Source organism: Eretmochelys imbricata, chromosome 1, assembly GCF_965152235.1.
Source record: "Eretmochelys imbricata isolate rEreImb1 chromosome 1, rEreImb1.hap1, whole genome shotgun sequence".
Taxonomy (NCBI): Eukaryota; Metazoa; Chordata; order Testudines; family Cheloniidae; genus Eretmochelys; species Eretmochelys imbricata.
The window spans coordinates 321150779-321174477 of NC_135572.1; the positions used below are offsets into that span (position 1 = coordinate 321150779).

The 23699-nt window shown below is 41.6% G+C and overlaps 1 protein-coding gene across 1 annotated transcript in view; it reads left to right on the top strand.

Annotated features, from left to right (window-relative positions):
• Positions 1-23699, top strand: part of PLXNB2 (plexin B2) — a 237407-nt gene that overhangs the window by 176996 nt on the left and 36712 nt on the right. Inside the window, exons 13-19 of the mRNA XM_077834580.1 lie at positions 1131-1212; positions 5710-5882; positions 8862-9010; positions 11640-11748; positions 18942-19078; positions 20152-20322; positions 22973-23105. Of these exons, the coding sequence (XP_077690706.1) occupies positions 1131-1212; positions 5710-5882; positions 8862-9010; positions 11640-11748; positions 18942-19078; positions 20152-20322; positions 22973-23105 (954 nt within the window). The remainder of the gene's footprint in view (positions 1-1130; positions 1213-5709; positions 5883-8861; positions 9011-11639; positions 11749-18941; positions 19079-20151; positions 20323-22972; positions 23106-23699) is intronic.

Sequence of the window (23699 nt, forward strand, 5' to 3'; positions counted from 1 at the left end):
ACCCCCCCCCCCGCCGTTCCCTGTCCCCTGATCACCACCCCCAGAACCCCCAACCCATCCAACCCCCTCCGTTCCATGTCCCCTGTTCACCACCCCCAGAACCCCCGACCCATCCAACCCCCCCGTTCCCCCATCCCCTGACCACCACCCACAGAACCCCCGACCCATCCAACCCCCCCCGTTCACCATCCCCTGACCACCACCCCCAGAACCCCCGACCCATCCAACCCCCCCGTTCACCATCCCCTGACCACCACCCCCAGAACCCCCGACCCGTCCAACCCCCCCCCGTTCACCATCCCCCGACCCATCCAACCCCCCCCGTTCACCATCCCCTGACCACCACCCCCAGAACCCCCGACCCATCCAACCCCCCCCCGTTCACCATCCCCTGACCACCACCCCCAGAACCCCCAACTCATCCAACCCCCCAGCTCCTTGTCCCCGACTACCCCCTCCCAGGATCCCCCTCCCCTAACTGCCCCTCAGGACCCCCCCCATCTGACCCCTCACTGTCCCCTGACAGGCCTCCCATGCCTATCCAACTGCTCCCCGTCCCCTTACCATGCCACTCAGAGCAAGCAGGAGCTGGAGCCAGTCACACCACTGTGCTGCCCGGCAGGAGCGGCAGGCCAGAGTGCAGGCGGCCCAGCAAGCTGAGGCTGCGGGGAGTGGGGACAAGAGAGGAAGGGCAGGGGCTAGCCTCACTGGCCGTGAGCTCAAGGGCCAGCCAGACAGGACAGTCCTGCAGGCTGTAGTTTGCTCACCTCTGGTTTAGCAAGTCTAAAGCTGGCAATTTCAAGGAGTTACTGAAACTCTCTAAATGCAATATGCTAGCTACTTGGATACTTACCTCTAAATATAAATCAGATCATGAAAATTGATGATCCAATGGCAACTCAGTACTGCTCTCCATTAACCCTTCTAGGTTCTGATTGTTATGAATTAAGTTAATTACCAAAAGTTTCGCTCAATACATTTGACTAAGAACAGAAACAGAGCATACATTTGAAATGTTTTAGATGCTTTCTGAATCCTCATAGATCATGTTCAGAATTATGCGACACAAAAATTAACCTTCCGAATTAAAATAAGCAGATGCAAATGTCTTCCTGTGTCATCTTTTCCAGTTTTCCTATGGCGCAAATGAAACTCTACCACTTAATCTGTTCATTAAAACAGATAAGGTCAAGATTGACAGTAAACTCATGGGTAAGTATGAATTATGGGACTCATGGGGAGTGAAATTACAGTAAATTGAGATTTATTCCCATAATAAATTTTATCTTCATGACTCCAAGAATGTAACCATCTCAAGTTTTACTGGTTTTAGTAAAGCATGTAATTAAATGACAGGGCAAAAGTGTTAATACAGCTGCATAAATTAAATATCAATGTTGATAACATCTTTAAAATTTTATATATTTAAAGTTTTATATAAAAAATATCTTTATATCTGATTCTGCTCTGAAAAGCAACTCTTTTAAAAATGGTATTGTGAGGTTCCCTTGTTATATCTCAATAATATGATAGCAAACTTAGTCCCTTCCTGGGTAAAAAGGTGGCTTTTCTTACTGTCATCTCTACAAACCTCACCAGAGATCTGAAGTCTAAAACTGTGTTCTGGCTCATGCATCGTCATCAATGATAGATTCTGCAGTCTTCAGTTTGGTTGACAATGAAAAGCCACAGAAGTATTCTGTGGCAACAAAAAGTATGCAAAGTCACGAGACCTGCCATAAATGGCTTTTTCATTTAGTTAAATTTATTTATTTATTCCAATTTATGATGGCACAAAAAATGTCTGTTAAATCTATGGTCCTGGTCTTGTAAGCTACTAGGTGCTGGCAGAGCTCCAGTGAAAACAATGGGCTCCATGTGGGTGCCCTGATACCCCACCTCCCCCATAACAGTTCTCAGATTAAGATCTGCAAACACTTTTTACCAGATATAGTGCTTGTTACTACGAGTCCATATGAATGAGACTAATGTCACTCATGAGTAATGTCCCCATGCAGATAAATATCTTTATACATTATTCCTGGTATATAATAATATTTAAACAGTTTAATTTTGTATAGGCAACACAGAAGCAGTGGAGTTTGAGGGATTACCCTATGTTGCCTCTGCCTGGCTGAGAGCAGTTGTTGTTAACTCGTGCTATTTCTTGTCCTCTTATGGGGAAATCACATTGTAACAGTGCAGCATCAACATTTCCATTCCAAAGAATTATGATGTTATAAATCCAGAATCTTACAGGATCTGGTGCAAAAGAAAAAAAAAAAGGAAAGAAAGAAAGAGAAAAAAGGAAGCAGTGTTATTATTAAAGGAAGGCTCTTGTTCAAATACAAATCTACAATAATCACAAAGGCTGAAAAATACTGGCAAAATGTCTTTTTTTTTCTCTTTTGTATGAATGTTTTTATCCAAATTCTCCCTTGCTTTAAAATGTCCTTACCGTGTGAAGTCCATAGCATAATGGTTTTTAAACATCACATTGCACCTTGAAAGGAACTGACTTTGGAGGAATGGACTTTGCTCAGAAGGTACTCAATTATTTCAATTCCAGCACTTTTGAACCCTCCAGTGTAAAAAAAAAAAAAACCTCTTCTTTGTACAACACAAGTGAATACTAAGTTATGATAGCATTTTAAATCTCAGACCACTGGGGGTTTTTGAACAGTATGAAATCCAATGTATCTATCCCTTTCATGTTTTTGTCCTTGTTACCAGTTACTTCACAGCTTGGATCTAAAGGTGATGGATAAGTCTGAATCTAATGAGTGGATTGCTGCTCCTATATTTAATGATTTGGTCAGGGAGTGAAGGATTGTTTAATACTTTAAGACTCTGTCTTTCCCTGTCCCTTTCACACCTCTGGGTGTAAGAGACTTCAAGATGTTGCTGTGCTGCCTTTGTTTGCAGAGAAAGGGAGCGAGACTCCTGTTCTAGCCAATGAAGGATGACGAAGTAATTCAGTAAATATGTTCCTTTGCTTTGTCAGGTTGTCATGTGGTGGTGTGGGTGGAGATTGTAGGGTGTGTGGAGGCAAAGGGAGGAATTAACAACCCCACTTGTTAAAGTTCCTGTGCAAACTATTACCAGTTTATGAGTGCTGGATTAAGAAAGCAATCTGTTACATCTTGCAAATTATGTTCATGTTTGTAGATGTGGGAAAAGCTTTCCCTGCTGCAGCCTGTGCTGTCTGTTCCAAGGATAAAGGGAAGTGTTAATTCTCTTGTTAAAGTGGGGTTGTCAGTCTGGCACCTTTTCCCCAGCACTAAATTTGCTTTTTTTTTAATTGCAGAATGAATGAGTAAATAAATACTGTTTAAAATGACTCAGTGACTGAGAGGCTCCATATCTAAGTGGTTTTCAGACCAAATTAGCTAGGTGTACAAGTAAAAAGAGACTCTCCTCACCCCTCCCATAACTCTTAATACTGCAAACTCAACATGAAATCTCAGTCAAGTTAGGTCTTTTCCTACTGTTTCATCATTAGCAGTAACAAGGGTCCTGCAGCCCACCGTAGGCACCCAGCGACCAGCAGTCCAACCCCATTACATTGAATGGGTTCACACTGGTACAACTGGTTGAATTATAGAAACTATCATTGATAGTGCACAAGAAGGAGTAAAATCCAGGTCTTTCACTCTCAACTGTATTAATGCTGCACAGTAATGAAAATAAAAACTGTCATTGAAGTCACCAGCTGGGGCTCTGAATACACGCGGCAAGCACATCTGCTGTTTAGAAGGTGCTGTTTTTAAAAAGGCACTCTCCAAGGAAGAACCATACTGACGTCATTCAATGTACGTGTTGCAGAGAGACTGGCTCTACTGGGCACCATTATATTGTGCATGCCTAACAAAGACATCACTGCACTACTGAGGACAGAGATGGAGAAAATGTGTTTTTACATTACTATTGAGTTAGAAAAGTAATCTGATATGGTAGCCTCTTGGAATTAGCATTAAAAACCTATTGCTGTTACTTCAGTGCCTAATTGCTTATTATTAAATTAAGTATCTTCTGTTATTCTTTTCCAGTAAATAAAAGTGCACTGAAATGGTAGAAGTTGGAGAGTAATTTAGCTGATGCTCTACCCAGAGTTCTAATCCTCTAGGAGCTAAAGAAGGGCAAGTGCATGCCCTTTTCAGTCAGACCTTTTGAGGATGGACTTAACCTATGCATTCCAAAGCAGCCATTCTCCTCTCCCTCCCAAACCTCCTTCCTCAGCCTCCATTCAGCAATGATTACTTGCTGCACTTCACTCTAAGGAAGTACCTTCCTCCAGTGCTTTCATTAATATCACTTGGTAAACTGACTAGCAAGAAGAAAGATCTCTACAGGGTTGCTTGCACTGCTTACGTACCCCTTCTGTCCTGAGATGGTGTGGCACCTCTTCAACCTATCCAGTTTCCACTATAGTAGCTATCAAGTGCATGTCCAAAAGCTGTCTTCCAAACCTGGGCTTTTCTCATGGTGCTGTAATGCTTGGCTGCGTAGCTAGGCTTGAGCTTTACGTACTAAGGGTGATTTTGTGTGCTGATTATGTATCACAACAGAGACTAAGGGCCTATCTCCGTGGTCTTGGCAAAGCACATTGAAGGGGTATGATTTGTAGAGCACTCTGTGCACTTTAACATAAACTAGGTACATTTTAGTTTGTGCCAGCAGGGTCTACACGGAGCAGTTAGAGCGGTTCTATCCTAATCTGTTTTGCTGTACAGCACAGACAACCCTAAGGTCTAAGGTAAACTTTGCTTCTCTGGGACTGTTGCTGCATGGTTCAATAAAAGGAGCACTGTTCAGTAGCTAGCCAGCATGACAGTTGTGCTACCGTCTCTATGGGATGATTGGCTGTGTTAGTTGCTAGGTTACACACTGGGATTTAACTGCATTTTTTGCAGAAGGGACAGTGCATACTTAGAGGGTGGCAACTCAGAAGAAAAAGTATTGAAAACCATGAGACAGTTCACTTACTAAAAGGGAATAATTTTAAGGCCAGGAATAAATTAAGGAGAACTGCCTTGGTATTCAAAAACGACTAGATTGCTTCCACGGAGATTTTTAAAGTGTTGGCCTAGAAAATCCTGAATGACCTGGGAGCACCCTACATGAGAGACTCTCTGTCCCTGTGATACACTGATACATTTGTGATCAGCAGAGGTGCTGATGCTAGATCACCCTCAATACTATAGAGGGGGCCTTCTTCTTGGGAATTTGGACTCTGGAATACCCTCCTCTCTTCTCCTATCGGAAATAGCCTGGATTTTTAATAACTTTCAGTACACCTGAAAGGCCCGTTTGTTTCAGCTGGCCTTTGAATAGATGTATAGGCTGATGTACGGGGGTTGTAGTATTTGAAGAGCTACTCCCTGGTACAATGGGTGAACAGATTGAGCTGTATTTGGATCTCTAATTTTAAATAATTGGTAGGTTGTTCAAAGCCTGTGCATGGAAGCTTTTATTGTGCTAAATTGGCAGAAAGTAAATAAGTAAATAGAGCTTCTTGGTTCTCAGTAAATACCTTTTATGTAGTTAAATACACTGTGCTCTGGGCAGGATTGGCCTATTGAATGGGAAGACTCTGGCCACAGCATTATGGTTTTTCTTCCCCATCATCTTGTTAAAAGAGAGCATATCCTTGAAACAATAATTGGCTTGACACTGCACTTGTACATCTTTTTATAATTGTCATTTCAGTGACTTTATACAACTGCTCTTATGGCCGAAGTGACTGCAGCTTATGTCTTGCGGCTGATCCTGGCTACAAATGCGTCTGGTGTGAAGAAGAGGGAAAGCCAAGCAAGTGCATTTATGAGAACCTGTGTAAAGCTTCTCCTACGAACACATGCCCTCATCCCATCATTACTCAGGTAAGATTGTTTTTTCTGCCTACCAATGTATTGTCTTTTCATGAAGAAAACATTGCATACTGAAAGAAGCGTTTCTCAAAGCATTTAAGTAAGTTTTTAAATTAGCTGCCAGGAGTTGGTATTGGCGTGGTGTATCTGCAAAGCTTGCTGACAAGAGATCTACCACAATGTACCATGCTAGCAATACTTACTTAAACATGGTGGTTGGTACCAGGGAGTTAGCATGGTTTACTTGACCGGTATGGATTTATTCTTATCTGAGCTCTGTGTTACCCAATCATGCTGTAGAGCACACTCTACACCAGTGCTCTCCAACATTTTTACACCCAAGATCACTTTTGAATTTGAGGGCAACCCAGGATCTACCCTGCCCTTTCCCTGAGGCCCCACCCCTTCCCCAAAGCCCCGCCCCACTCATTCCATCCCCCCTTCTCCGTCACTCGCTCTCCCTCACCCTCACTCACTTTTACCAGGCTGGGGTAGGGAGTTGGAGTTTGGGAGGGGGTGCGGGCTCTGAGCTAGGGCCGAGGTGTTTGCAGTGTGGGAGGGGGCTCTAGGCTGAGCCTGGGGCAGGGGGTTGGGGTGCAAGCTCTGGGAGGGAGTTTGGGTGCAGGAGGGGGTTCCAAGCTGGGGCAGAGTGTTGGGTTCAGGAGGGAGTGCGGGGTATGGGCCCTGGGAGGGGGGTCAGGGCTGGGGCAGGGGGTTGGGGTGCAGGAGGGTTACAGGGTGCTGTCACTGGGAAGGGTTCTGGGTTGGGGTTCAGGGTGCTGGCACCAGGAAGGGGGCTGGGGGTTGGGGTGCAGCCTCCTGCCGGGCAGCACTTACCTCCGGTGGCTCCCAGTCGGCGGCACAGTGAGGCCAAGTCAGGCTCCCAGTCTACCCTGGCCCCGCTGCTCCCAGAAGGGACCCAACACGCCTCCTACCAGTACTTCTTAGGAATTCCACTTCACACACGTTGTCCCAAAAGATCAGTCCTGTCAATTGTATTGTTCAACACAGTCTTTTTGAAGTTCACATGATATCTCAGAGATTGCATTAATTCATATCTTAGAGAAATTACATATAATTCCACAATAACACATACACAATTGCATTTTTAATCCAATGAACCCCAGAGGTATTAAACTTAATTCAGTAATGTTTATCGTAATTCCAGGAGGTTTGTCCAGGATATTGTCATCTCTGTCAAAAAGTGTGTTTCAAACTGAGCCTGTAGCCTGCACTATAATTGTCATCACTATTGAAGAAGATCTGATCACTGGGTCACATGTGCTTCCAAGCCGTCTGGGTCTGGGTGAAATCTAGTCACTCTTTCTAGTTCTGGGAGTCCAGGGCATGCTTCTGGGCACAGACCTCTTGTCTGATGCCTTTTTGGTGATCTGGGACTCCTCCGTTCACCCACTCTCGACCCTGAGATCAGCATCTGAGACCTTCCAAGAACTCTCCCACCAGAGTTGCTTACACATGCTCCCACCAACCTGCACATAGGCTGTGGGTGCTTTCGGTTTCTCAGTTAACTCCTTCAGGGACAACATGAAACATGAACACTCCTCCATGAAAACAAGGAACACAGGCTTAGCAAAGGAATTTCTTATCCACATTGACTTTACTGTTGGAGCACTCAAAAGTTGTAGATCTTTGAAATGAACAAAAAGCCGTGAGATACACCCTCCCTTAGACTAAGCTCACCCCTTCTATGAAACAGTGGTTCATCAGTGTTTCAGGCCTGGCTGAGTCCCTCCTGCCCTCCGCTTCCTGCAAGTTCATATATGTAGCAAATTCCTATATGTTGCGTCCCTGCACAGAGCAGAACTCTGCTCTTACGTAGGGCCTCAGTCTCTGCACTGTGGGTTCCAATGGTGAAGGTCCATGTCCACCAGGCATGCATCTCCCCATCTAGAAAGACCACTGTTGCATGAGGATGGGCTAGTAGGTGTCGTTCAAAGTTGGTAGTCCTAGTTCTTCAGTGATGGTCCTTCAACGAGGTATTAAATGCCTTCCCCTGCCAGGGCAGCTGTCTGAAATGCTGTACAATAGGCTCCAGTTCTCTAAGATTAAAAATCTGAACGGGCTTTCTGGAACTCCTACACAGAAACTGCTAGACAGGTGAATTATCAAAACGTTGAAAGGTTCAGATAAGTGTTCAAATTCAGATGCTTGTCTAAGCTGTGGAAATCCACCTCTACCCTTTTTGGTCTTTATTTTCAATCACAAATATGATCAATAATGTTGCCGCCTCTCATCTGATACAATAGGGAGGGATAGCAGGTTAGCAGAAGTGTCTGTGATAGGCCTCTGTGCACCATTCTTTGTGTCCCAGAGTCTACTGGGCATGTGATACAATCCTCCAAAGCAGAAATGATTACAAAACAAAACAAAAATACACATGCACACAACAGGAAGGATAAATGCAAATGCTCTTGAATTAGCTAGAAATGCTCTCCAAAGTGGTGTGATTCAACCTAATAAGTCTCAATACATCATTTAAAGAATGTAATATTCTGAAAAATAAGCACAACAAAATAATAAAAAGGATAAAACACCAGCCAGGAATTTTGTATATAATAGATATAGTCTGCTGGGGGTCTTTGTTGTAATAAACTGTTATAGAATTCTATGTTTGCAGTTATATAGCATGTTGGTCACAGGATATTAGAGAAACAAGTTGGGTGAGGTTCCATGTAAGTTTGAAAGCTTCTCTCTTACCACCAGAAATTGGTCGAATAAAAGATATTACCTAACCCACCTTGTCTCTCTCATAGAATTGTATTGTTATTATAGATTTCAAATCAACAACAGGTTACTATAGATTCTGTACTTTTAACTGAGCATGTAATTTAAGAGGTTTCTTAGCCTCTTTTTTATGAGGCCTATGTAAAAAACACAACACCTGTATTTTTAACAGACTGCAAGGTGTTGTGGATTTAAACCATATGTAAGAGCAGCGCCATCATTGTAATTTCTTTTTTCCCCTCACAGATTGAACCAAAGACTGGGCCACTAAGTGGTGGAATCCTTCTGACCATAATGGGATCTAATTTGGGTATAAAAGCTGAGGATGTCAAAAGTATAACCGTGGCAGGCACAAAATGCCTTTTCAGAGAGAAGTTCTACTCTGTTTCCACCAGGTACGTGTGATGTTTTCTGTGAGAGATTTTAGAAAAAGGATTTCTGTGCAATTATCAGGAAGTATTCATACAAAGAGGCAGTAATACAGTGTTACTTAAAATTGTTAGAACTGACATCTCTCTCAAGATTTATACAAAACCATGTTATATAACACGGGTAGCCAAACTGTGACTTGAGAGCGGCTCTTTTACCATTAAAGTGTAGCTTGCAAGCCCCACACTCTCCCCCATTCTCCGCCTACCAGACTTGTGGTGGGGCGGGGGGGAGCTCAGGACTTCTGCCTTGCGATGGGATGGTGAGGTAGGGGCTTCTGTCCAGTGGGGACAGGGGTTCTCAGGGCTTCAGCCCTCCCGGGTGCACCTTCCAGGGTTTGGGGCTTCAGCAGGAGTGCCTTAGCTCTCGAACTGCTGAAGATTGTACGCAGCTCAGAGGGCCAGTAATTTTGGCCACCCGTTATATAACGACTTATATACAGAAACAGATTTGTCACATTAAGAGTGCATTTTCAAGCTTGTAATTGATTCTTTTGGTTTGAAAAGCTGTCCTGAATATTTACTACATATGTCTCAAAACTATCTGTTTGTTGTTTAAATTAAAGGCATCTTAGCTATTTAGCCCAAGTCTTGTCAAACAAATAATTTCAAGATGAAGTCAGTTTTGAGATGAGCTGATGAAAAGTGCTATGTAAGGAATAGGTGGTGATATTAGTAGAAGCAAGCAATACAATTGAACGGAGATGACTGATGATAATTTTTTATATTTAAAATTATGCAGTTGAAACTTGACTCTCTTTTGGGTTATTTTAACTGTATTACAGTAACTCCTCATATTTTAATCTGTTTAAAAGGAACTTTTGAGATGTTTAGGTAGTGGCTAGTTTTTGAGAACTCAGTTAATGGATTCAGATGTTCCGGGCTTTTCTACGCTGCCCCATAGTTCTAAGTGTGGGGGTGGGCACTGCTATTCAAACTCCCATTGTCTGAATGTCAGGCAATGTAGACATACCCTAGGTCCCAAGAATCTTGAGAATAATTTTTGGTCAGAACAGAAATCTCTCTATACACCAGTTTCTCAGTGGCTGTTTTTACACTTACCCATGCATGCAACATCACCCTCAGATGCACCTCTTTCTTTCCCATCCCAAAGTATTTGCAGAAGCATCAGAAGCACAGTATAGCCATACAAGAATTCCCCCAATGTCCTTGGTTTTGTGCCTTTTCTAAAACTTTGATTTAAACACTTGGAGGGGAAGCCAGATTTTAGGTGATTGTATCCTTGTATCGCAGTAATGTTTCTACTTTGCTTAGCTCTACCAGTGTGGTAAAAGGAATGAATGTATACAACTTGCATACTTTAATTTATTTATAAATCTAGGTGTGTATAAGGGTTGAAAAAATAAGGTATTCAAAAAACAATTTAGAACATATGCCTGTAACTTTCTTTTAGTGCCACTTTCCATTCTCTTTGCACATTGTTTTGTGTTTTACATTTTTCCTTTTTTGAAGATTTCTAAAGCATCCAATCCTTCCCATTGTTTCACCTTTTCTTTAGTAAAATGTTAGATGTTTTAGGAGACAGTATTGTCTATTTAGTAGAGAAGAGAGTATCAGGAGCCCTGGGTTCTCTTTTTAGCTCAACTATTCACTTTTTGTGTGACCTTGGACAACACACTTTCTTTCTCTCTGTTTCCCCGTGTAATATAGAGGGATACTCCTACTTATCTACCTCTGGAAATGGATTGTTGATTCTCAGATTAAAGACACTATTATACATCAATACAAACCCATTTAAAAAAAAATCCCTGTTATCCTGCCACTACTAACAGCACCACTGCATATTTTATATTATAATGACCACTTCTCTCTTTCAACTTCTAGTAGGTGACACATTTTGCAAATTCTTCTGAAGGTAACATTTCCTCTCTGTGCCTGACAAGAAGACATAACTTTCAAGGATACATAGCTTTCAAGTCAAAATTATGAGGAACTGAGTGCAGGCTCCAGCAGCAATACATAAGCCAAGGCTTACAAGAATTTGGAAAATTTTGTCCATGTGCCAGGACTCTGACAGATAATTCTGGAGTAATCTGCTGTAGGACTTGACAACCCTTTATTTAGGTCCTAATTTAAGTACATTATACTGGGAAGAGCGATTCTGATATTTAATTCTTAATAGACAATAGTACATTTTTTAAAGAAGAATAGCAATTATCTCAAGACTGAAAGAACCAAAAAAAGAGAGAGAAACTTACCAAGAAGTGCTCTTTAGTGTGCTACTTGATTACTAGTGTGAATTTTATCTGTCAATAGTGACCAAAAGTCACTGCCATTCAATAGCTGCTTAGTAGCCACTGTGTAGAGTTGGCGGTCCACAGCTTTGGTCCTAATGGATAGAGGACTGAGCTATCCTCTCGCATCCTTAGGGGATGGTCTCTTCATGACAGGTTGAGGTACAGTGAGATATGGTGAGGAAGCTTTCACTTCTTCTTGTGCTACATATGGTAGCTAAATAAAGACTTCAGATTCTAGTGCTGTCAAAGTGATGCCTTACGTGTGTGTTAAGATTCACTTTTTTCAACAGACAAAATGGAGAAAGTTATAAACTTACAGGTACACTATTTCTGATTAGGATTGTGTGTCAAGTTGGAAACGTCCCAAAACCCTTACACGGTGAAATTGAAGTTGATATAAGTGGAAAACGAGGTAGCTCAACAAATGAAGTACAATTTACATACCAAGTAAGTATGTTTTATAAGTGTTCTACATGTTTCTTGTTTTTAATTTACCATTGGGACAAACAGAAGTGATTGTATTTTATAGACTTTATTTCAGAAACAGAAATATTGGTCTTTGCTCATTCATGTGTGTTGGAAAACACACTCAAAGGTTTTAATGTATAATAGAAGCAATGAAGATCCCTCTGAACAGCAGATACAAAGCCTTGAAATAGGACAATGCTGTCCACAGTTCAAATGATGAAAACTATGGTAGAGAAAAAGCATCTGTAATGAACCTAGGTACTGTGTCACTGATGAACAAAAAACTCAACATTGAAAAAATGAGGCATTCTTTAGACATGGTAATTGCACTAGTTTTTTTTCATCAGTGTGTTTAGATTAGCCAGTAGTCTTAATCATGACAATTAATGTGTAGCCACTGAAGAATAAGTAATGACACTGCACATTTTAATTTAGTATTTTTCAACAAATTGTTTTGTTCAAAAGCACGGCATGCTCAGAAATAAGCAGTGCCACAAACAGCATGATGTGCAGCACATTAGACAAGCTATTTACTTTGATTTGTCACTATACTGAAGGAAAGTCCTCAACTGCATCTTAATTGCTGTGCCCCAGTGTGGTGCTTAGTTGCAGCTGTTGCAGCCTATGGCTTTAGTAGCCTGTGTTGTAGATTCCAGTGGCTTTAGTTGTATATGTGTGGGCACTAGAAGATAATATGGATCTATTATAATGGAGAGATTTAAATAATCCCATTATCAGATTTGATAGGTTAAAAGTAAAGCCTGTAAAACACAGCATGTAAGGGCTGGGTTTTACTCCTGTCCTTCCCCCTCTCCTCCCAGGCAGTTTTAACTTTCATGCTATTAACTCTTCAGAAACGCAGGACAACAAATGTGAGGTAAGAAGTGGGACCCAGCAGTGGAAGGTGAGCCAAGTCAAAAATGGCAGCCAGTGGAGCAGGGTAGGGTCCTTGTAGAGAGAAGGCAAGTCAACTCACTGTTTCCAGCACAGCTCCTCCTCTCGCTAGCTGTAGATCCTCTCTTTCTAGGTCCACTCCTTTGCTCCCACTTTTTACTGCCAAAAGCCCCCCCACGCTTCATATATCTCATTTTTCCATGAAACTTCCCTGCATTGATCATCACTCTCCTTACCTGGCTATCTCCACTAGTTCCCAAGACTGCCATATCTCATCTATCACAGTTGTAATATAAAGGTTTCTGGAGCATGGATTATATCAGTAGAGCGTAAAAGGGATGAGGGCTTCACAAGAACTTATTGTGCTGGGTGGATTTTGCCATAATTGTACCATCCTTCTAGCTGTAATGCATTCTGTGCTAGATTGTGTGACAACACTGGGCAAAATAAAAGTTTATTTTTAAAGAGGAGTCTTAACCAGCCTCCTATGTTTAGAAGACCTTTCTTCCCATCACCTCAGAATGGTTCCAAGCTGCTTATTAACTCCTCTTCAGACCTGAGGGAAGAGGTGGGCAGCCTCTGCTCTTTAGTACTAAAAGGAAAGAGAGACTCTTTAACTGCTTTGCCTTTGCTCCTGAGGAACCTTCTATACATAGACGTTAGCTGAGCAGTGTGTCTGAAAATTCAAGACAGATGGTGTCCCGGTCTATATGTCTGTTTGCGTTATGAGATTAGGGTTTTTTTTTTAAAGTATGATAGAAATGAGCAAGCCGTTGCTGAAAAAAAAAAAATTCTGAATATGGGAAAAGAAATAATACTTGGGAGGCTTCATATCTCCAACATGGCTCTACTTACAAAATGTGTAGCAATGCCAAGTAGCACCAAATCTGAAAGGGTAATGCTGTGTGCCTTAAGCTGAGATGCCAACCTCTTGTTTGGCTTGTCTTCCCTCTCTTTCCATGAGGAAACACAGACCGCTTCTGACAGCAGGAATAAAATTAGTATGTAGGTGTCACACATGCTTGCACACATCTACAAGGGTGGAATGGTCCTTTCTGGCTTCTGGAGTGGCAACAGAAGATCAAAACAGACAATCTAGTCTGTTTATGTGGTCTTAAAAGCTTCTGTTTTGGCATGGTTTTGAATCTTATTTATTCATTGTCTGTGGGTAGGTACTCTACAAGAATGCTCGTCAGACTTTTTAAGTAGAAAGAAGACATTTGTTTTGTTTTAAAAGTATCCAACTTATTCAGTATTTCTACACGTGGGAAAAAAATTCCTCTTTTAAAATAAATACAATTTCTGCTGTGTATTTCTACAGTTATGTATTTTTACTGATTCTTTCTTGGATACATTAACCTGCTGTTCTCCTACTGGGAAAGATGGTAATGTGCGTCTGTAATCCGCTTAGAGCACCCCTAGCATGTCAAATAGATTAAAGTTAAACATTCAGTGATCATTTTAAAAAATGTTATGGTTACACAAGAACATAAGCGTAGCATTACAATAGGAAATTAATGAAATAAAAGACAACACAGACCAATTCAGTTCCCCTCTGTAGCAGTCTGTTGTACATAAAGGCTTGCATGTTGTCAAATGTTTCTAGTCTCTTCCCTTTTACAGCATCCTTTCATATGTGACTAGGTGCAGTAAAATTCCTTCCATACCTTGTAAATTACTACCAACCTTTCCACTTGAAACTAACTGTTAAGAGCCCTGCTCCACTGAAGTCACCAGTCCTTTTGGCATTGACTTCAGTGTAAGCAGAATCAGGCATAGGTTAACAATGACTTGAACATTTTCTGTCAGTTTTAACATAGCCATTACTGGTACAATGGAAATAAAATGCTCCTTCTAATTTCTCAATGTCCAGCCATCCCAAACATCTGGAATACTGACAGCTCTACACGTCTTTACAAATGAAAGAGCAGCACCTGAACAGCGAAAAGCCAAACCAGTTTTCTTTCCCTTTATCTGTCTGGTTGCTTGTTACTATGGCAGTGAGTCACAATATCAGACTACTAAGAGTACTACTTCTGGGGGAATTCTGTGCCAAAAAATAAAATATTCTGCACACAATATTTTAAATTTCTGCATATTTTGTCAAAATAACACAATATAATCATACCAGTTTCAGTTATTTTGATAATTTATTTCATAATATCTGTCAGCAAGTATGTCATTAACAATACAGACAACAAACATGATTCCCCCAGGAGTAGAAAGTTAAAGAACATAGAAGCTACCACTTTCAGCTAAAATGAGCAAATTGATTAACATAGTGACACTAAACTTGGGACAAATAATTCAACCAATAGACACACAAGCAACCGTACATACCCAGAGTAGGCAATGGACTCTGCCATCCCTTCAACAAAGCCGCTAAAAACTTACCATGAGGTATCGGAAGACATCCCAGATGTTCAAGGAATGTTATACCTAGAAATAGATAAAACAATTAAGCCAATAGAGCATCTGCCTTGCAGAGCACCCATTACATAAAGAAGAAAAAATGGGAGTAGTAAAGCAAGTGGAAAAGAAGGCATCCTTGTTAGTCACAGAGCCCACAAGCTGGATAAACAGCATGGTAGTCACCGAGAAGCCAGGCAAGCTGTGTATTTGCATTGATGCAAGCAATTTAAGCTAGGTACTAACAAGAGCTCACAACCACATGCCTACAATTGAAGAAATATTGCCTGACTTAGCAAAAAGCAAAAATATACTCAGTACTTTATGCCAAAGACCGTTATTGGCAAGTGCTACTGCATAAGGAAAACGGATACGGAGCCACACTTTGGACGCCAGCAGGTAGATACAGATGACTGAGAATGTTTTGAGAATCAAACATGCAGCAAACGAATATTGACGCTGCCAATGAGATGTACTAACAGGATTCGCAGGCTCAGCATCATAGCTGAAGACATTCTAGTGTACAGAAATGGAGACGACATGGCAGTAGCTGTGATAGATCACAACCACAACCTCATCTATCTGCTACAGAGAGCCAGGGAAGTAAACCTAAAATTGAAAAAAGAAGATTGACTGCTCTACCATACACAAGACATTTACTGACCTTGCAAGTTCTAAGACCTGACCCTGAAAACATAAAAGCAATACAGTGGCTGCCCAACCTACAGATATTAAAGCAGTTCAGAGATTATTAGGATATGCAAGCTGATAGTTTCTCCCAAGCCTCTCACATGTGTGCAAACACTTTAGGCAACTACTGGACGAAGTTGCGAAGTTGCGTGATGGTTACCTCATCACGACGCAGCCATCACAAGTATCAGAAAGCTGGTGACCAAGTATCCAATCCTGAAATACTATGTTGTGAAGAGGCTCCTACACAATGTCAGTGTGGTGGGGCTTGGGGTATCACTCGTACAAAAGAGACAAAAATGTCTAGTCACCAATGGAAAAAGACTCAAATTGAAACGCAATGTCTTGAGATCATTTTCATATCATTTTCATATCATTTTCAAAAGTTTTACATTTGCATGTTCAAGGATGGCAAACCATTGAAGTAGAAAATGACCCTAAACCACTAAACATTTTTAAAAAACCACTGCTAGCAACCCCAAAACACCTTCAGTGTTTGCTACTGAAACTGCAGTGCTACAATTTAGATGTACATAACTGACTCCTTATCCAGAACAGCCTGGCAGCATGAATATATAGTAACTGAACAAGAATATGGGAACGTGACAGAAATCTAGAAAACAAAGACAGATAGAAAAAGAATCAACCAAGCCAGTTATGTACTAGTTTCAAGGCAGAGACTGGAAAGAATCCGAGAATAAACCACAAGTGCTCATGTCTGTCATTCTGTCAGCATGGCCCTACACCAGGGGAGAAGACTCACCTTCCTCTCAAGAATACTGGATCTATAGAGACAAGCTGAGCCTCCAAGTAGCATCTTGTATAAAGGCTATCACTGGACTTAATACCATCGCGTAGACCATGCAGTGGACTTACCTCCTGGGCCAGTGCCATCTGTAAAGGTTTAGGCTGCCTTTGAAAATGCTCGTGCTAATGTGAGAGAAAGTATACTGTGACTATTGCTTGTTCCACTCCTGATTCTGCATCCACATGCCTTTGTAGGCTGTATTGATAATACATGCTTGGCACACATGCAGTAGCGTGAGCCGTTTTCAATCTGTTTGCGTCTTAACATTTTGGATCAGACATGGATGCCATGGGAAGGGGTGGGGTGGGAATTGGGAATTATAGGGAACCTAGAACCAGCATTACAGCAAGCGAGCCCTCTCAACAGTTGTAAAGTGTGCCAAGATCCCCAAAGCAAAAGTGTTGTGCAGTTACTAAGTATCTAACCTCTCTCTCCTGTTGGTAGTTCATTTTGATACCAGCTGTGGTATCAGGCTGCCTTCTTTTCAGATAATTTGATGCTTATTGCTATCAAACAAGGCTAATGCAATTAATATTGCAGGTACATATTGAAACCATCTCAACATTCAGCAAGAGATTTAAAAGATCTTGTACTACACCAGCCAACGTGATTGCATTTCTGAAAAGTGCTTTTCATCAAACCATGAAGACACCCCGGAGCGTGTTTATTGGTCCATTAAGAAACACCTCAGGAAAAATCAAGGCACCCATTTCCCCGCCTGGTTTAGCATAATGAACCCTGGACAAGCAATGCCCACTTATTAGAGATCACCTCAAAGAATCTCAGATACGCAGTTCAGTACACGCTGTTATGCCATCTCTAGTAAGCACTTATATTTGTAGGTTTCATAGTATTTAGAACATTATTTTTAATAGTTTAGTACTGAATATTCATGTTCAGCCTCTCCATTTTATCTGTCTTTAAATTAGTTCTTTGAGGAGCTGTTAGTAAATGAGTTTGAGCTTTAGAAAAATAGGGATTAAAGTGCAACTTCTGTCCAAGTTCTGTCTCCTTCTTTACTGCCACCTACAGCAGCTCCAACAGGGATTCTTAGGTACCATTAACAGTGGCGATAGCCCTGTGGAAGCTTGCAATACCTGACTGCTACCCATCGGGTCACTCAACCCCACCCCTCTTAGTCTCTTCTCCACTGCCCCATCCCCCTTACCGCTCTTCCCTTCCCTTCTTCTTTCCATGTAGCTGATCCCCTTCTAACTAGACCACCCCAAAAACCAAAATTTTGGAACTAGCACGTTTGCAGTGATCACTTTGTTCATGGGGCTTGTGTTTCCCCCACGCCTCTCCCCTTCTCCCGTGTCTACCTTGTCTATTTAGATTGTAAACTCTTTGGGGCAGGGACTGTGCTACCATTTGTTCAGTGCCTAACACAGTGGGGCCCCATTCTTGGTCATCTCTTAGGCACTACCGTAATAAAGATGATGATTAATAATAATCACACTTCAAGTTCGATGCTACACTCTGGTGCAGATACAGTCCTTAGCTCTGGTCTACACTACGGGGTTAGGTCGAATTTAGCCATGTTAGGTCCGTTTTAAAATGGATGCGTCCACACAACCAACCCCGTTCCGTCAACTTAAAGGGCTCTAAAAATCTACTTCTGTGCTCCTCCCCAGCGAGGGGAGTAGTGCTAAAATTGACCTTGCTGGGTCGAATTTGGGGTAGTGCAGACGCAAATCGACAGTATTGGCTTCCGGGAGCTATCCCGGAGTGCTCCAATATGACCACTCTGGACAGCGCTTTGAACTCTGATGCACTAGCCAGGTACACAGGAAAAGCCCCGGGAACTTTTGACTTTCCTGTTTGGTCAGCATGGGGAGCTCAGCAGCACAGGTGACCATGCAGTCCCAGAATCGCAAACGAGCTCCAGCGTGGAGCGAACAGGAGACACTGGATCTAATTGCTGTATGGGGAGAAGAATCTGTGCAGGCCGAACTCCGATCAAAAAGAAGAAATGCTAATATATTTGCCAAAAATCGCACAGGGCATGTTGGAGAGAGGATACAACATTACCTGTTAATCACCTCATTCTCTAATGAAGGATAGTCTGTTGTGGAAGATCAGTTCATAACCCTATTATTCTCATAGATTTTTTTATTCTTCACATCCATATTGATACTGTCCTTTTCAAAATTGCCTCAAATTGAGACCCCTTAATGGGGACTGATTTTTCAGAGAAACAACTCTTTCTAAAAATCAGGCTTCCATTTAGGTGTTTCAAGTTAGGCATCCAAAAATACTAGTCATTGTTGAAAACTTAGTCTGTAATCACTAGAAATGTAAATAATTCCATTGTAAAGTAAAAACTTAAACCCATGTGTTTAATTAGTTTGTTGCCATTTCTTCCTTACAGCAACCTGATCCTACAGGAATAAGTCCAACAAAAGGCCCCCAAGCTGGTGGGACCATCCTTACAATCACTGGGAACAATCTGGAAACTGGTTCCCAGAAAGATGTTAGCGTTTTCCTTGGTGATGTGCCCTGCAACATGTACGTATGCAGCACTTAACTTCCATAATATTGACTTGTACTCCACTAGCACCAACCGAGATCAGAGCTCATCTATGCTAGGCATTGTGCAAATCTATTGTGAGAGGAGATCCCTGCCCCAAATGGTTTACCATCTCTAAACAGATAAGACAGACATAGAGTGAGAGAAAGGGATAGAACACAGAAGCGGTGCAAACATAGAGTGATGGTTTGTGAACATTAAGTTGGTGCCATGATTTTGTTTGTTCATTAATTTTTGGGGTAGGTTTTTGGTTGTTTCTATTTATTCTGTGAATCACAGGGGACGGGTGGGGGAGGATGGAAGGTAGGAGGGCATTAGCTATAAGAAGGCATTAAGGGATGGGGTGGGAAGAGGGAAGGAAGCGCTTGTCTTTTATTTTTTTATGAAGCTTTGCCCTTATTAAAACTTGTCACTTTGTGACAGTAATACAGAGTAGTACAAAGCCTTCCCTCAGCCCCCCACCATTCCCAGCCATGTGGCCAGGGTAAACTGCAGCCAAGAACCAGCCAGAGAATCCAGCAGGTAGGAATAGCTACAGAAGCAGCCAGAGCAGGAACCTTCTGACAGAAAACTTTGAGTTTTGACTGGACTTTCTCTGCCCTGTCCTGATTGGTTGTTTGCTCCAACCCTCTCCATCCCCCTCCTCACAATCTCTTCACCTCAGGTCACTCAACCCCACCCCTCTTAGTCTCTTCTCCACTGCCCCATCCCCCTCACCGCTCTTCCCTTCCCTTCTTCTTTCCATGTAGCTGATCCCCTTCTAACTAGACCACCCCAAAAACCAAAATTTTGGAACTAGCACGTTTGCAGTGATCACTTTGTTCATGGGGCTTGTGTTTCCCCCACGCCTCTCCCCTTCTCCCGTGTCTACCTTGTCTATTTAGATTGTAAACTCTTTGGGGCAGGGACTGTGCTACCATTTGTTCAATGCCTAACAAGTGAGGCCCCATTCTTGGTCGTCTCTTAGGCACTACCGTAATAAAGATGATGATTAATAACAATGCTGGTAATTTGAGCCTTGTTTCCCCTTTTTTTCCCCTCCAATTTCCAGCACTGATTTTGGTGAACAAATAGTTTGCATCACAGGACAACATGACAAAGTTGAAGAAGTTCATGTAATGGTGCATCACGGAAACACAAAGAACAAATTGGATAGTTTAATGTTTGCATATAGCAAAAATCCTACCGTCACTAAATTCTTTCCAAAAAATAGCTTCAGCAGGTAATGAAATGTTTCTATTATAATTACATTCATTCTTAGTAGATATGGGGGTGTGGTAGTTTTTCTTCATATGGAACTATTTAAATGAAAGCCAATATACTGTGTCTCTGCAGAAAGGTTAAGTATATGAGTCTGTACATTTTTTCCCAAACCATTGCCAACACATTTTAATAATGTATTCTGTTTACCTCAAAACTTTAATAATACCTTTTTCAAAGCTAAATCTTGAAATAGGAAAATTAATTAACTTCTTTTAAAATACAGATTTCTTAAAGGAAAAAGAAAAGAGATGGAGATGTATTTAAGGAGAACGTCAATCTACCCTAGTTTTACCTTGCTTTTTAAAATTAATCTTATTCCCGTTAAAGCAGAAGTCATCACCTGATAACATAAAGCTGTCAAAATGTCCGTGTCCATCCATTTCTGAAACATGGCTTGCTCGGCTATTAATAAGAGTTGATATGATGGAAATAAAAAAGAATAAATTATGACTTGCCGGCTTTGTTCCAGTAGGGCAAGTAGTAGCTGGTTAAAAAGCACAATTGGAGTTCAGCAGGGTTTTTAAGAGATTTTGTGTGTCTGTGTGTGTTGTTTTTTGTTTTTGTTTTTGTTTTTAATCTACAGCCAAACTGGTGGTTTCTCTCTGAGAATTCAGTTCTTTCTGAAAAGAAAAATACCGATAGCCTAAACATAAAAGCAAACAGGAAATCCCAACATGATACTTTGAACTATTTGACAGTGTACCTGTATAGAAGTCCTCCCAGAGTACTCCTCATTTCAAGGGCTCAGGACAAAAACTGTGATCTTTACTCATGGGCTTCAGCGTCTTAATATCTTAATCTTGCTGCCTAATAGAGGACATCTTGGTATTTTCATATCCTGAGAGATTAGAGGGAACGAGCCCAATCTCAAATGCTGTCACTTTCTACCAAAAACCCCAACATGAGATGATGACCCGAACAGCATCTTAAAAGTTAAATCAGCTGTGACTTACCATGCTCCTTGAACACGACCTTTTATGTAAAATAATGTTTAAGATTATTACCATTTAAGAGATTAGTGGGACAATAGTTGTCTTTCTTTTGTTTACTTGGTACATTTGACAGCGCTTTGTAATCAGTCTAATTTTCCCCCTTTATAGTCAGTCACTCCAGGGATTCTCAAAACTTTTGATAAAGTGGAACTCATTTTATTAGATTATTCTATGGATCACCTTCCCTCCCCGTCATGATTATTGGGATCGTTGGTGGGTGGAAATTTACGCTAAGTCTTTCTTAATTATTAATGCATCTATCAACTGCAACAAAGAGAGCTAGCACCTTGTGACCTCTATTCCTTTCTATATAGGTTCTTATAACACTCATCACCACACTATCAGAGCACCTTCCAGGAATGCAGTAAGCAACATGACTAATATGGCACATGTTTATTCTCTCATCCTCTCTCTTGAGGGAGATGTGCTTGCAGTGAAGTGTCCTGTTTTAGTAGGGGCTCTTTTAATATGCATGTTGCTATGCATTTATGTCAGAGAAGGTAAGGCTGAAGAAGTGCATCTTGCACTTGGAATGGAAGATGATGAGGTTTGTGGTGATCCTTAATTCCTGATGGAGTTCATTCCACAGTCTTGGACCAGCCCCTTAGAAAGCTTTATCTTCTGTTGTAGGGAGTTCCACTGAGCTGGAGGAGCAAAGTTGATGAGTATGGTCTTTGTCCCAGAGCTTTAGAGGCTCTTTGAAATATCCTGATGCCAGGCAATGGAGAACCTTGAAGATGAGGTCTAAGACTTGACTTGATTCTATGGGAAGCCAGGGTAGGGAGCAGAGGACAGGTGTGATGTGCTTGGGGTAACTAGCATTACTACAGAGATGCACTGCAGTCTTCTGAATAAGTGGGAGTTTAAGTGCTAAAGGTACTTCATCCCCAGGTATACTGCCTTACTGTAGTCCAGCCAAGAGGTCATTAAGGCATGAATAACTGAGGCCAGATCACTGTCTGTCATGATAGGGTAGAGTCTCCTAGGTACCCGGAAATGATGGAAAGCGTTACGCACAGATGCTGCTCTGTGAGAGCTTAGCCTCAGTGAGGAATCCAAGAGTAGTCCTAACCTGGAGACTGCATTGACCAGTTGTGGGTGTGTATCTTCAACTAAAGGAGAATGCTCCATGGCTACAAATTCTTCAAAATGCTTTCCTTTGCCCACCAGCATAACCTCTGTCTTGCTCAGCTTCACTTTCAGCCGGCTATTTTTCATCCATGAGCTGATCTCATCCAAGCACTGAGTCATTTTGGTAGGAACCACCAACCATTGTGTTAGGTTCCCCTGTTTGTTTGTGTAGTGTTCTCCCCATCTTCCCCACCCCTCTTCCGTGCTGCCAAAGAGTGATAAAGGCAAGGAAAAATATTTTAAACAATTTAAAAATGTCAATATAAAAATCACAAATAGGCCACGGGGTTTGGATCAGCTGTATCACTTCAAAATTTTATATCCATATTTGGTTTACTGGAAGTTCTTACATTTGATACCTAACTATTGTACAAGCACCTGCATGCAAAGCTATGCAAAAAATATTTTAAGAGGAAGAAGTCCTAGATGGAGCTAGTGTATGGTTGTAGAACTTTACTCATGTTTGATTTGCGTCTGCTTTTTCAGTGGAGGGAGAAATATTACTGTAACGGGAACTGGGTTTGATATCATCCAGAGTTTCTCCATAGTTGTAACTGCTGAACTTCATGGGCCTTCCAGAAGGAAGAAGAGACAAATACACAGTCTAGACTCCAGAAAGGTAATTTTTATTTATTTATTGGTCAGACATGCTGTCTTCATCATCAGTGTGATGTCTAAACAGAGCCTGATCCCAAACCCCATTGAAATCTGTCCATGGATGTCAGTGGGGTTTGGATTGGGCCTAAATGGTTTAAAGAAAACCTCAGGTACATAAACCCTGTCAATATTTGTACTTTTTTCAACCGCAAACTAAGGGCCCAATTCTTCCATCCTTACTTACGTTGATTAGTACCTTACAATGCAAGCAAGCCCCCTTGATTTCAAAGAGACAAACAGTAAGGTACTTTTCAACATGAATAAGGGTTGTAGAACCGAGCCTTGAACGGGGCAACTGAAATTCTTTGGCAAGTCCAAAGTGGAATCATGTATCCTATCCCCTGTCTTCCCTACTGAGCTGTAGATGTTTGGACAATTCTGGACTCAAATCTAAACTGCTCCTGCTCTTGGCTTTGCAAAATGCAAACCCATTCAATTTGGGTTTGCAAACTGAAAAGTTCCTACTTTTTTTGCCCATTCCTGGCATATTCTTCCTGTAGTGTGTGCATATCCTTATACATGGAATTTTAAAACTACCCCTCCAGCATCTGATGCT